A 14,609-nucleotide genomic window follows, 5' to 3' on the forward strand; every position below is an offset into this window, starting at 1 on the left:
TATAGAATTAAATAAGACCTAATTCATATATTTTATTTGTATAATAAGTTGAATAACTTTAATCATATTTTTAGTGTCCCCAACTGAGCAAGCCAAGCCAAAGGCGACAGTGGCAAGGAACCAAAACTCCATCGGGGCATGATGGAGAAAAATAAACCTTGGGAGAAACCAGACTCAGTCGGGGTGCCAGTTCTCCTCTGGCCTATTAACACACCGTGTAAGATTATTATTCTGGCAACCTTACAGGTCGGAAATCATATTAGATCGGATTATTCAAAATTTTCAGGGTATCACGGAAGAGACAGATTTATTTAGGATGGGGCGTCAATTACACAAGAGTATGAATACATGAAAGATCGGAATTATTGCGCCGAAGACGGGTTTTGAGCATGTCGTGCCAGTGAGGCAAATTCGGAGGAGACACCATTTGGCACGGCTCAGCAGACACTCCAGGATGCGTTGGTCATGTCCAGGCAGGTCCACCATCCGATCCGGACAGGGCCCAGATCCGGGATAAACCTCGGGATAAACAGAGAGACTAACATTAGTGTAGATGTCACTCTTTTTATGATGTAACGAGTACATCAGGTGTTATGGGAAGTGTTCCCGGTTCCGGCTGACCTAGTTAATGCAGCCTAACAATCAGTCAATTGAATTGAATAATGAAAGTTAAAAATGTTCTATGTGTATGCCATAGTAAAGAGATGTGTTTTTAGTCTAGATTTAAACTGACAGAGTGTGTCTGCTTCCCGAACAATGCTAGGAAGACTATTCCACAATTTAGGAGCTAAATAGGAAAATGATCGACCGCCTGCAGTTGATTTAGATATTCTAGGTATTATCAACTGGCCAGAGTTTTGAGACCGCAATCGACGTGATGGGGTATAATGCGTTAAGAGCTCGCTTAAGTACCGGGGAGCTAAACTATTTAGTGCTTTGTAAGTAATAAGCAAGATTTTAAAATGTATGCGATGTTTAATAGGGAGCCAGTGCAGTGTTGACAGAACTGGACTAATATGATCATACTTCCTGGTTCTAGTAAGAACTCTAGCTGCTGCATTTTGGACTAGCTGGAGTTTGTTTATTAAGCGAGCAGGGCAACCACCCAGTAGAGCATTACAATAATCTAGCCTTGAGCTCATGAACGCATGTACTAACTGTTCAGCATTTTGCATTGAAAGCATGTGCCGTAATTTAGATATATTTTTAAGATGATAGAATGCGGTTTTACAGATGCTAGAAACGTGGCTTTCAAATGAAAGATTGGTATCAAAGAGCACACCCAGGTTCCTCACTGACGGCGAGGGCTTGACAGAGCAGTCATCAAGTGTTAGACAGTATTCTCGGTTACTACTTGTGGAGCTTTTCTGTCCAATAATTAAAAATTCAGTTTTATCTGAATTAAGTTGCAGAAAATTACTATTCATCCAATTTTTTATATCAGCTATGCATTCTGTTAATCTTGTGAATTGGTAGGTTTCATCAGGGCGTGAGGAAATATAGAGCTGAGTATCGTCAGCATAACAATGAAAACTAACGCCATGCTTCTTAATGATATCTCCCAGTGGTAGCATATACAGGGTGAAAAGCAACGGTCCTAACACTGAGCCTTGCGGCACCCCAGACTGAACTTGGGATCGGTGTGACATCTCTTCATTTACTGCTACAAACTGATAACGGTCAGATAAGTACGATTTAAACCATGCCAAAGCAGTTCCACTAACGCCAACATAATTTTCGATTCTATTCAGAAGAATATTGTGATCGATAGTATCAAATGCAGCGCTAAGATCGAGTAACACTAATAGAGAGATACAACCACGATCAGATGATAAGAGTAAATCATTTGTAACTCTAATTAGAGCAGTCTCAGTGCTATGATACGGTCTAAATCCTGACTGGAAATCCTCACATATACCATTTCTTTCTAAAAAAGAACATAATTGTGAAGACACGGCCTTTTCTAGTATTTTTGATAGAAACGGTAGATTCGAGATTGGCCTGTAATTGACTAATTCTTTAGGATCAAGTTGCGTTTTTTTAATAAGTGGTTTAATTATAGCCAACTTAAACGTTTTCGGTACATATCCTAATGTCAAAGATGAATTAATGATATTAAGCAGAGGATCTATGACCTCTGGAAGTATCTCTTTTAATAGCCTAGTCGGTATAGGGTCAAGCATACATGTTGTTGATTTTGATGATTTTACAAGTTTAGCCAGTTCTTCTCCTCCTATAGCAGTGAATGAGTGTAATTTTTCCTCAGTGACCCTGCAGTGCTCTGTCTGAAGTGATACTGTAATAGACGGCTGCATGGTTATAATTTTATTCCTAATATTATCAATCTTACTAGTAAAGAAGTTCATAAAGTCATTACTGCTGTGTTGTTTACAAACATCAGAAGCTGAAGCTTTATTTTTTGATAATTTAGCCACTGTATCGAATAAATACTTAGGGTTGTGTTTGTTTTCTTCTAAAAGAGATGAGAAATAAGCAGATCTAGCAGTTTTTATGGCCTTTCTGTATGCAATCATGCTCTCTTTCCACAAATTGCGAAAAACCTCTAGTTTTGTTTTCTTCCAGCTGCGCTCCATTTTTCTGGCTGCTGTTTTAAGGGCCCGAGTGTGCTCGTTGTACCACGGCGTTGGATTATTTGCTTTAATCTTCTTTAAGCGCCGGGGAGCAACTATGTCTAAAGTGCTAGTAAGGAGAGAGTCAATAGTTTCGGTTGCAGCATCAAGTTCATCTTGGCTATCTGTAATGCTGAGGAGATGGAACTGATGAGGAAGATTATGTACAAAGCAATCTTTAGTCGCAGCGGTTATCGTCCTGCCATATTTGAAGCGAGGGGATGGCTTTGCAGCCTTAGGTAAATTAAGTATACATGATATTAGGTAATGATCTGAGATGTCATCGCTCTGCTGCAGAATTTTAACAGTATCAACATTTATTCCATGTGACATTATTAGATGTAAAGTATGATTAAGGCGATGAGTGGGTCCCGATACGTGTTGTCTAACTCCAATAGAGTTTAGAATGTCTCTAAATGCCAATCCCAATGCGTCTTTTTCATTGTCTACGTGGATATTAAAATCCCCAACAATTAGTACTTTATCTACAGCTAATACTAACTCCGATACAAAACCAGCAAATTCTTTGATAAAGTCTGTATTGTGCCCTGGTGGCCTGTATACAGTAGCCAACACAAATGTCAGAAGGGATTTATCATTTACACTACACAGTGTTACATAAAGCACCAAAACTTCAAAGGAATTATATTTGAAACTAGACTTCTGAGTAATACTGAAAATATTATTATAAATTACAGCCACACCTCCCCCTTTACCTTTCAGACGTGGCTCATGTTTGTAACAATAATCTCGGTGGGTGCACTCATTTAAAGTAATGTAATCATCAGGTTTTAGCCAGGTTTCTGTCAAACACAGCACATCTAAGTTATGATCTATAATCATATCATTGACAACAAGCGTTTTTGGCGAAAGGGATCGAATATTCAGCAACCCAAGCTTTATCAATTGTTCATCCGTATTATATCTGTTGTTTATTTGTTGGACATCAATTAAATTTTTACTGTTGAATGGTTTTGATGTTTTTTTGTATTTACTAATTCGGGGAACAGACACAGTCTCTATGTGATAATATCTAGGTGAAAGAGTCTCTATGTGCTAGGATTTAGCTGACTTTGGTGACGTGAGACAGCTAGCAGACGGTTGGTTTAGCCAGTTTGTCTGCTTCCTGACCTGGGCCCCAGTGAGTCAAGGTTTAGCTCTAAGACTATGTGCCAAATTACTAGAGAGAAGAGCAGCACCAGCCCAGGAGGGATGAATGCCGTCCATCTTCAACAGGTCAGGTCTGCCCCAAAAACTTTTCCAATTGTCTATGAACCCTATGTTATTTTGCAGACACCACTTAGACAACCAGCCATTGAGTGATGATAATCTGCTAACTATTTCATCACTCCTTTTCGCGGGGAGAGGACCAGAGAAATATACGGCTTTTGACATCGTACTTGCGAGTTTACACACCTCTTTAATGTTAATTTTGGTGATCTCCGACTGGCGAAGTCGAACATCATTAGTGCCAACGTGAATAATAATCTTAGAAAATTTACGATTAGCTTTAGCCAGCACTTTTAAATTTGCTTTGATGTCAGGCGCTCTGGCTCCCGGTAAACATGTGACTATGGTGGCTGGTGTCTCTATTTTCACATTCCGTGTAATAGAATCGCCAATAACTAGGGCACTTTCAACAGGATCCTCAGTGGGTGCGTCACTGAGTGGGGAGAACCTGTTTGATGTTCTAATCGGAACGGAAGAGTGGTTTTTTGATCCGCGACTATGCTTTCTCATCGTCACCCAGCCCTGCTGCGCGGGCTCAGCCGGAACCAAACAATGAGTGTTCACTAAGCTAGTCGCATCCAAAGCAGTATCTAAAGCTGTTACATTCTCACTACTCTCACATAAAGCTTGGATGCGTGTCTCTAAATCTGAAATCTTCTCCGTCAGCCTGATTAATTCCTTACATTTATCACATGTGAAGCCCTGTTCGCCAACGGAGATAGATATGCTAAACATGTAGCATGCAGTGCAAGTGACAATGACAGGCGAAGAAGACATTGCTTACCGTATTTGTTGATGAATCCAAAACTTACCACAGTTGTCTGATGGAGTCTTTTTAATAATCCAACTCACCACGGTTGTCTATAGAACTCAGAAAACAGGAGACCTGGATGCTGGGATGGAAAGCTACCAGGCTAGCGAAAAGCTAACGTGTGGTAGTGATTTAGATTAAAAGCTAGTAATGTCAAATTTAAATTGATAGGCTATATTAAACACTATATGGTGATGAGTAAGTTATATTTAGCAGTGTAAATTACAAAGAAAATATATCAAATAGAGATTCAAACACAGCTATACAGAGCTACAAACACTGTGGTGGCAGCAGCAGCAGGCAGACAGACAGGAGCAATCGATCAGGAACAATCAATCAGCCAGGAGCAATCAAGCCAACTGGAATATGCCTCCCAGTGTACCTTGGTATTCCTGCGTTAAGTAGAGGCCTTTGACCATCCTTCTTGCATCAGGGCACTGGAAGACAGCCGAGTTACGTTACGTCGAAGTGACTGAGCGAAAGGGAACGTCTCGGTTACGTATGTAACCCTCATTCCCTGAGGAGGGAACGGAGACGTAACATCCAGCTGCCACATCCACTGTACCGCTGGAACGGCCAAGAGTTCAGTCTTGGCTCCTCAGCAGGTAACATAATGCGATACATGCCAGCTACTTCCTTATATACCCATGTGGGTGGGCGGAGTTACACATGCAAATCTTGCATGCCCATGGCATTGGCACTGCCATTGGGTGTTTTCTAAGATCTCGAAGATGATTGGCTTCTAGGCGAAACCCCCGTTAGTCAGTCACTGACGTTACGTCTCCGTTCCCTCCTCAGGGAACGAGGGTTACATACGTAACCGAGACGTTTCATGCTGAGCTAATCAAAATGACCACAGTGGATCAGAGTTGAAAATCAATTGGCTTTGTGTGCTATTGAGAAGATGATTATGAAGATGAAGATGTCTTTTTCCAACTCAGTGATTCTTTTTTTTAATTTGTAATTTTTTACTGACAAGTTGGTATTATATCTTTCACTTTGATGTTATAAGTTGTAAATACAGCTAAATAAAACAAAAACAGTTTTTGTCCATTTTCATTTTTTAAAATGATTACTTTGGGGGGGGGGGGGGATTCATTTATATACCCACTGGGTTGTCAATCGATTGCCATTTTTAATCACGATTAATCACACTCTTTATTCTCGTAAAATTAAACATACACCATTTATCTCATTAAACATAATTTTTGTCATCATTTGCTATATCCAGCAAAGTGAACACATAAAGAACACATGAACACATCCAGCCACAAATATTTTTCACAAGTAAATGATACGCATTGTCAACTAGGATTCGTGGTTACGCGCCAGCATCATGAGCAGACAGCGTGCCAGAATCCAGTTCTCTTTTGCACTTAACCCTTAAAGACCTAGAACATTTTTGGGGCGCCTGATGTGCCTCTACTTTTCTTTGTTTTTCTCCCCCATTCTAGCAGTTATCATCAAGTGCTATATATCATTTTAAACAGGAGAACCTGATGTTTCCATCTAGCTCATTTGATGTCCCAATTTTACATTTATTTATTCTGAGAATGGATTAAATTAATATAATTTCAAGAAAATTGGCAGCAAAAATGTGATGTTTTTACTGTGAACTCGAACAGAACTTCATGAAGTTTGGATTTTTTCCTTTAGAAAGTTAGACTTGGTTGTTTTACACTTCCAGATTAAATTTTGACTACATGTAACAATCCCTCAGCAAGTTATAGCCATTTATTATAACATTATTCTAGGCGTTTCTAGGTTTTTGAGTGAAAACTCAAATTATTTTATTTACTGATAATGTGTCCAAAAAAGTTCAAGTAATAAAGTAAATAGAAAGATTGTTATATAATAACAACACTGAAACAAACATTTTTCTTCATAGAAATATATTATAATTTGAACATAAAAAACAAACGCAAACAATACATCAAGTTGTGACAACAAACCGTGAAATAAAATATACTGAGGCTACTTTTACATGTGGGCGGCTATTTTCATAAACGGACATTTCAACCTCTCTGCACATAATCTTCTCAAACACAAATTGAGGAAAATATAATAGTGAAAATTGTGTAAAACACAAACTACATACAAATAGAGAAATATACTGACTGTGCTCTGAGAGAGAGCGCTTTGCACGCGTTTATTTCTATTTGGTTTCATGATGCATGCAAATTCACACCAACGTTCATTTTTCAGAGAAACGTGATTCGTGGTTCAAAAGACCAAACACTGTGTTTATTGGTTGAATTGATCAAAGTTTCAACGAATCTGGGCATAGGGGGGTGGGACTAATACAAAAAAAAAATCTGTTTGGCTCAGGGGAACAACCCACGTGTGTTTCCTGGACAAATCAATGGTGCATATTTTGTTGACGCATCCACGCTGACTATGGAGCCTCTGAATGATCAATCGCGAGACATATTATACCAATGGAAAGCGGAGATTCTCCTCTTTATGGTGCAGTTTACAGCATACAGATTGGATAAGCGGTTTAAAAGTTATTACACATTTTAGAACGATAGTTATTTTTAGCCGCGGGCGGCTGTCTCGGTCTTTAAGGGTTAAAACTATAACACACAGAAAGAATTATGTCAAAATGTATTCACATATTAAATAACGTCTCAAACGAACTTTGAGTTGTGACAGAGTTGTGAGGAAAAAAGGGCGACTGAGACAGCATGTCAGTTCTGCAGCGGCAGATCTTAAAGCGACAGCAGCCAATAATGTTAATCACTCACTGCTCTTGACTAAATAACTTGTAGCTTTAATAAGGATTAATCTATATTTAATTCATAATTTATGCAGTGCAGATTGTTTGATAACTTTGTTCAATTTCTGTAGCCTATTTTCTACCTGTGAGACAGGAAGGACACGGGTAAATAATACATGGGTTTATGAGAGGATTCTTTTAAGTTGAATTTTAAAGCCTAATAAATATATTTTCTAAAAAGCTTTCAGTTAAACTGTAATTTGTAAAACTGTAAAAATGTTTCATTTATACCGGCCCTCATTCATATTCATAAAAATATGCCATTGAACACATATTTCAAATATACTTTCTTTTCTACATTAATTTGATTATATACTGTAAAATGACTGAATCATAAAATATATTAAAACGTAAACACTTGTTTTTAATTGTGATTAATCACAATTAATCACAGAAAAATGTGTAATTAATCTATTTTTTTAATCGATTGACAGTGTAAAAGAAAATTTACATTTAAAATATATCATATATGCATACCCACTATCTTTCTGCCTTTTGTATTTATTGCATTGCATATTGTATGTTCAGGGATGACAGATTGATAAGCAGATATGCTATTTATTGGATGTAACTTTTTACACTTTGCTTAAAGTGGCCTATTGATTTTATCCTACCAATATGGCTCTCCTGAAAAAAATAGCGAAGACCACTGGTCTATGGTATCTGCTACTGCAACACATTTTCTAGAATTTCATTTTACTCTATGTGCCTATGGGGTGGGCATGGTATGGCAGGGGTTGGTGGCAATGTTAGTATCTGGATATTTGCCGTTGGGCAAGGGTTTCGATTACCTCTCTTTTTTGACCACACATGTGTTTGCATCCCTGGTACTTATGTAATTTACTCATGTTAACTGCGTTAAATTATTTTAACATGTTAACGTATGCAATTTCCTTTGTATACATAAAGAGCTGTGTTTTCTGATATATTAAAGTTTTGGTTGGTTGTATGAACTATTATGACAACATTTTAAAGTTTTGTGCAGTGTTTTGAGATGATGTTTTGCATTATTTGTCATTTGTATTAAATGGATGAAAACTCTAAACAATCTGTTTAGGACAATTACAAAGTGCTCAGATCTGATGTGTTCAGATCATAACTGTTTGGAGAACAGTGACCTGAGTTTGGTAAAATGTGTCAAATAGATTAAGAAAAACTGTATTGTGGTAGTATTCTGATAATTATTTTAAGTAAAACCATTTACCTCAGTATCTCCAGCTTACAGCTAGTCAGTCCGTCAGAAAGAAGCTTCATTCCAAAATTCTGAAGTTCATTGTTACTCAGGTCCAACTCTCTCAAGACAGAGTTTGAGGATTGTAAAACTGATGACAAACTCTCACAAGACGGAGCAGTTAGATTACATGTGGACAGTCTGAAAAGAAAAACAGTAATTGCATATGGAATACATTCAGAAGTGTAATTTTTAGTAATTACCTGAATGAAAAAATACTTAAACCTCAGTATCTCCAGTTTATAGTTTATCTTCAGTCCATCAGATAGAAGCTTCACTCCAGAATCCTGCAGGTCATTGTTACTCAAGTCCAGCTCTCTCAGGACAGAGTTTGAGGTTTGTAAAACTGATGAAAAACTCTCACAAGACTGTGCAGTGAGATTACATCTGGAAAATCTGAACAAGAAAAACTATTTGCATACTGAATAAATTCAGAAATGTGATTTTAGTAATTAACTTAATGTAAAAACAAATTTTAAAATTATTTGCAACTCAAACCTGAGTTTCTCCATCTTACAGATTCTCTTCAGTCCCTGAGAAAGAAGCTTCACTCCAGAATCCTGCAGGTCATTTTTACTCAGGTCCAGCTCTCTCAGGACACAGTTTGATGATTGTAAAACTGATAAAAAACTCTCACAAGACTGAGCAGTGAGATTACATCTGGAAAATCTGAACAAGAGAGTACAATGTTTGCATAATGAATAAATTCAGCAGTGTGGTTTTTAGTAATTAGCTTAAAGGGAAAAAACATTTAAAGGATTTGAAACTCAAACCTCAGTATCTCCAGCTTACAGCTCTTCAGTCCATCAGAGAGCAGTTTCAATCCAGAATCCTGCAGGTCATTGTTACTAAGGTCCAGCTCTCTCAGGACAGAGTTTGAGGATTGTAAAACTGATGAAAAACTCTCACAAGACTGAGCACTGAGATTACATCTAGAAAATCTAAAAAAAGAATAAAATATTTGCATACTGAAAAATTCAGCAATGTGATTTTAGTAATTAAATTAATGGAAAACAAACATTAAAAGTATTTGAAACTCAAACCTCAGTATCTCCAGCTTAGAGTTTCTCTTCTGTCCATCAAAAAGAAGCTTCACTCCAGAATCCCGTAGGTCATTGTTACTCAGGTCCAGCTCTTTCAGGACAGAGTTTGGGGATTGTAAAACTGATGACAAACTTTTACAAGACTGAGCAGTGAGCTTACATCTGGAAAATCTGAACAAGAAAATACAATATTTGCATAATGAATACATTCAGAAGAATGAGAGAGGGAGGCTGAGCCTAATTTAAGACTTGCCAGCTTTTTAATTCTGTTTTGCATTCTGGTTTTTTTTTAAGTTTGTTTAAGTCTATTATACCCATTCACATCTTTTACTGTGGTAAAGTAGAAAAACATTGTAGGACGAAATTTTATCTAACACAGTTTGTGATTGTTATTAGACTTGAGACGAGTCAAGTTTATTTAGCACAGTTCGCATGCAAGAATTTTGCTTTCGTTTTCTCTAGCAGTGCATAATCTAACATAGCCGAAATGTCTTGACCCTGTGAAAGATAAAATTCGCTCTTTAGACATTTTACAACAAGTGTTGTTTTGCGACATCAGGAGAAAAAATGAAGACGAAGATATTCGAGAAGTTGTCTATCCAGCTCGTGTCCCAGATACACCTCAAAGCGCAGACCGGCATGAGTCATGTTTGCAGGCCAATAGGCTATAAAACAAATATTTTTTTGTTTTACCCTTATTTACTTATAATAATTTAAATGTTTTACAGGCTTTCACTGATGGAAAATAAACATGCTTATGAAATGGATGTTTGAGCGTTTATTAAACAATTTAGGCTATATATATCTGGAATACACTACAGTATTTAAAATAGCACATATGCATTAGTTATATTCTCAATTTAATTTACAGGGCAAACTATAGAAAAAGATTAGTGTGTGTTGCACTCTCAACAAGGCCACGCCCCCTCAACCGCTGGTTGCACGTCTTGTTCTGAATGCGACACACACTAATCTTTTTTTAAATATCACGGGTTTAAAAGCAGTTTACCGCTGAACCACAGGAATGTATTGCTTTTCAACCGCGGTAAGACAAAATCCATACCGTCCCAGCCCTAATTGAAAGTATTTGAAACTCAAACCTCAGTATCTCCAGCTTACAACTCTTCAGTCCATTAGAGAGCAGCTTCATTCCAGAATCATGTAGGTCATTTTTACTCAGGTCCAGCTCTCCCAGGACCCAGGAGTTTGTGGATTGTAAAATTGATGAAAAACTCTCACAAGACTGAGTAGTAAGATTACAGCTAGAAAATCTATTAAAAAAAATAATTAAAAAAAATTTAATTGCATACCAATTCATTTCTTAGTGTGATTTTTATTAATTAATTTAAGGGGGAAAAAAATTGCAAGTATTTGAAACTCAAACCTCAGTATCTCCAGCTTACAGCTCTTCAGTCCATCAGAAAGAAGCTTCACTCCAGAATCATGCATGTCATTGTTACTCAGGTCCAGCTCTCTCAGGACAGAGTTTGATGATTGTAGAGCTGAAGATAAACTTTCACAGGACTGAGCAGTGAGATTACATCCACATAGCCTGTATAGAAAACAAAACAAACAGTGATATCAATGTGTTTATTAGGTAGAGTTTATAATGTAGGGCCTGATATATAAATGTTGCACACAAAAGGCGTAGAAATGTGCAATTGTCCATGCACATATCGGGATTTATAAAAAATAAATAAACTAGGCGTAAATATATGTGCGCAACTTACGGACACTAGACCATGCATACACACTCTTTTACTGGTTCATTGTTTGATTGTTCATAGGTTCCCTTGTTTGCTTATTAGTCTTGCATGTATAAATAAGCCTCATGTTTCCAATGTCACTTGTCTAGTATTTTTTGTGTCATTATACTGTAGGTAAATTCATATATTTCAGTCAAGTCATGTCAAGTTCACTTTCGATTGTTTTCAGTAAAACTACACATGGGTTCAAATCAACTTGCCTTCAGTAGACTTCTAAGACAACAGTCTTAAACATGGTATCACGATGTGGATGGGAATGTGTATGGAAATAATATACAGATGACGTCATACATAGTAAAACTAGGCATTGTAAGCTCCAGATTTGGTTATTTCAGGGAAGAGACAAGGTGGAGATGCAAGACCGCACAACCTTCTGCTGTTTTATAATGGAAATTTTGCACAGGTTTTGCTGTATGCATGGTTTTATAAATCTGAAAGCTTTTGTGTGTCACTTAACTTTTAGGATAAAATCTACAGAAAGTTTTATACATGAGCCCCCTGGACTGCATGTTTAGCTAAAAACAGTGTAATAGGGTTTTAGCCATTAAAATATTATGAGGAACTTAACCAACAGAGCACGTCTGTGAGGTAGCTTGAACAATCAAGTAATAAATAACATGAATTCTTTACTTTTGGATTTTAGTGCAACACTAAATAAAAAAAAAATGCCCGGGACCGGAGTTGCGCAGTACAACGACAATATCAAAAGCCCACCCAATACTCTCACAGATGCAGAACAATTAATTATGTTTGTGTGAAATAAACAGTTATGGAAATGTAGAAATTAAAGCTAAAGCTAAAGCTCCAATCTGCTCCCAAAAATCCATCCAAAAAAGTCTGTTAGTGCCTTAGTGACAACTTCACTCAGAGAAGACGTCAATCTCAGCTGTCAATCATGACGTCCAGTGTTGGGTGTAACGTGTTACTAAGTGTAATTAAACTGTAATTAAATTACTTATCCATTGAAAAAGTATAGTAAGGGATTACTGTTCATTTTTAGGTAATTTAATTACAGTTACTTGTAATGTACTTGCGTTACATACTGTAAATTAGTTAAACAGTTCTGTATAAATCAATAATCAAATTAAAATCTAAATGTATCGTCTAAATGTAAACGTGAAAGCGGCCTCTTTAAAATCGTAGAACAGCTGCTTGTGAGTTTGCGCCAGTTGCCTGTGAAGCTGTCTGAAGCAGAAGATGTCGGCAGAACCGAGTGGCTGTTTACCAAATGGAAATATTCAAATTACTTCACATTTTTGTCTCAGGTAGACAAGAACATTACAGTAAAATGTAAACTATGTCCTGGTGAGAAAAAACTGTCGGCCGCGGTCAATAGTACAAGTAACCTACTGAAGCACCTGAATAGACAGCATCGACGAACACTTTTGAGTGATCCATGTTCATCGACAGATAACACTGCGGCAACCCCTGTTAAGCAGGCAAAACTTGATTTTACATCGGCAGTGCAGAAAGTGACTGAAGGTGAGCTTAAAAAAATTATTGCAGGCTACATAGTGGAAGAGATGCTACCGCTGCGCACTGTCGAATCTCCGTCTTTTAGGCTCATATTAAACAAAACACCCATGTATGGCACAAAAGCAGCCCTGCCTGATCGAAAAACTTTTTCATCTTACTTAGATAAGTGCTACAACAACATGGAAATTGAGCTTAAGGGGACATTCAATAGTTTGGAATATATTTCCACGACTGCCGACATTTGGACGAGCCTGTGATAAAGTTCGTTTTGTGAGGAAGGAAGAGGACAAGGGGGGTCGGCTTGACTGCTGACGCTCTTTATTTATATAACAAAAAATCAGTCTCTGTACACTCTCAGCGAGTGTGTATTTCTCTCAGTCACTTCCGGGTTCCGGTTCAAACATCCGCTTCCGGGTCAACGTGCTCAGTTTCTCAGTGTCCATGTGTGTGTGTCGCGTCAGCAGTCCCTCTCTCTCTCTCTGGTCTCCGGTTCCACCGATGTTTTTTATACCCTCTCCGCGCTCATTACTGGAACAAGAGACAGGTGTTATTAATCTGCGTCCAACCCACTCACTTACCGCTCGTCCCGCGGCTCTCTCTCCCGCTGCAGACCTCGCTGAACCACGCCCCCCTTGCCACATACCCCCACCGCCCGACTCAGGCCGGCCTGCAGCCCCCCCCCCTGTGGACCACCTGGACCTTAAAAGGCTGAAGATGGGGGGGGGGGGGGGGAGATACCAACGGGTGATCCGCGCGTTGGTATCCTTCATGCGGTGGAGCCATTGGAGAGGAGCGTGGTCCGAACAGAGGGTGAACTCCCGCCCCAGAAGGTAGTAGCGGAGGGTGAGAACGGCCCACCTGATGGCAAGGCACTCCTTTTCAATGGTGCTGTACTTAGTCTCTCTCTTTGAGAGCTTGCGGCTAATGTACAGCACCGGCCGCTCTCCCCCCTCCACCTCCTGGGCCAGGACTGCGCCCAGCCCCCTGTCCGACGCGTCAGTCTGCAACAAGAAAGGGAGAGAAAAGTCAGGGGAGTGTAAAAGCGGCCCGCCACATAGAGCAGCCTTAACTCGGGTGAAGGCCTGCTGGCACGGCTCCGTCTACTGGACCGTATCTGGTAGCCCCTTTCTAGTAAGGTCAGTCAAAGGGCTGGTGAGGTCCGAATAATTTGGTATAAACCGTCTATAATATCCCGCCAGCCCCAAGAACTGCCTTACCTCCTTTTTGGTCTTGGGTCTCGGACAGGTTGCAATTGTGGCGGTCTTATCAATTTGGGGACGCACCTGTCCATGACCCAAGTGGAAGCCCAGATACCTTACTTCCACCCGCCCAATCGCACACTTCTTCGGGTTGGCCGTGAGCCCCGCTCCCCTCAGCGACCTCAAGACCGCCCTGACATGCTGCATATGCCGCTGCCAATCGTGACTGTAAATCACGATATCATCCAGATAGGCAGCAGCATATGCGGCATGGGGACGCAAAATCCTGTCCATGAGGCGCTGAAAGGTAGCGGGTGCCCCGAACAACCCGAAAGGAAGCATGACAAATTGGTGTAATCCAAACGGCGTGGTGAAAGCTGTCTTTTCTTTGGACAATGGAGACAAGGGGATCTGCCAATAGCCCTTTGTTAAGTCCAATGTCGA

The 14,609-nt window shown here is 39.1% G+C and overlaps 1 protein-coding gene across 3 annotated transcripts in view; it reads right to left on the reverse strand.

Annotated features, from left to right (window-relative positions):
• The window catches only part of LOC137049205 (NACHT, LRR and PYD domains-containing protein 12-like), a 122,804-nt gene that overhangs the window by 40,154 nt on the left and 68,041 nt on the right, over positions 1 to 14,609 (reverse strand). For all 3 annotated transcript variants that reach the window (XM_067427662.1, XM_067427663.1, XM_067427664.1), the window contains exons 7-13: positions 11,109 to 11,276; positions 10,825 to 10,995; positions 9,725 to 9,895; positions 9,455 to 9,622; positions 9,180 to 9,350; positions 8,907 to 9,077; positions 8,655 to 8,822 (exon numbers count right to left, since the gene is read on the reverse strand). In XM_067427662.1, coding sequence (XP_067283763.1) covers positions 8,655 to 8,822; positions 8,907 to 9,077; positions 9,180 to 9,350; positions 9,455 to 9,622; positions 9,725 to 9,895; positions 10,825 to 10,995; positions 11,109 to 11,276 — 1,188 coding nt within the window. The remainder of the gene's footprint in view (positions 1 to 8,654; positions 8,823 to 8,906; positions 9,078 to 9,179; positions 9,351 to 9,454; positions 9,623 to 9,724; positions 9,896 to 10,824; positions 10,996 to 11,108; positions 11,277 to 14,609) is intronic.

This window comes from Pseudorasbora parva, chromosome 20, assembly GCF_024679245.1.
Source record: "Pseudorasbora parva isolate DD20220531a chromosome 20, ASM2467924v1, whole genome shotgun sequence".
Taxonomy (NCBI): Eukaryota; Metazoa; Chordata; class Actinopteri; order Cypriniformes; family Gobionidae; genus Pseudorasbora; species Pseudorasbora parva.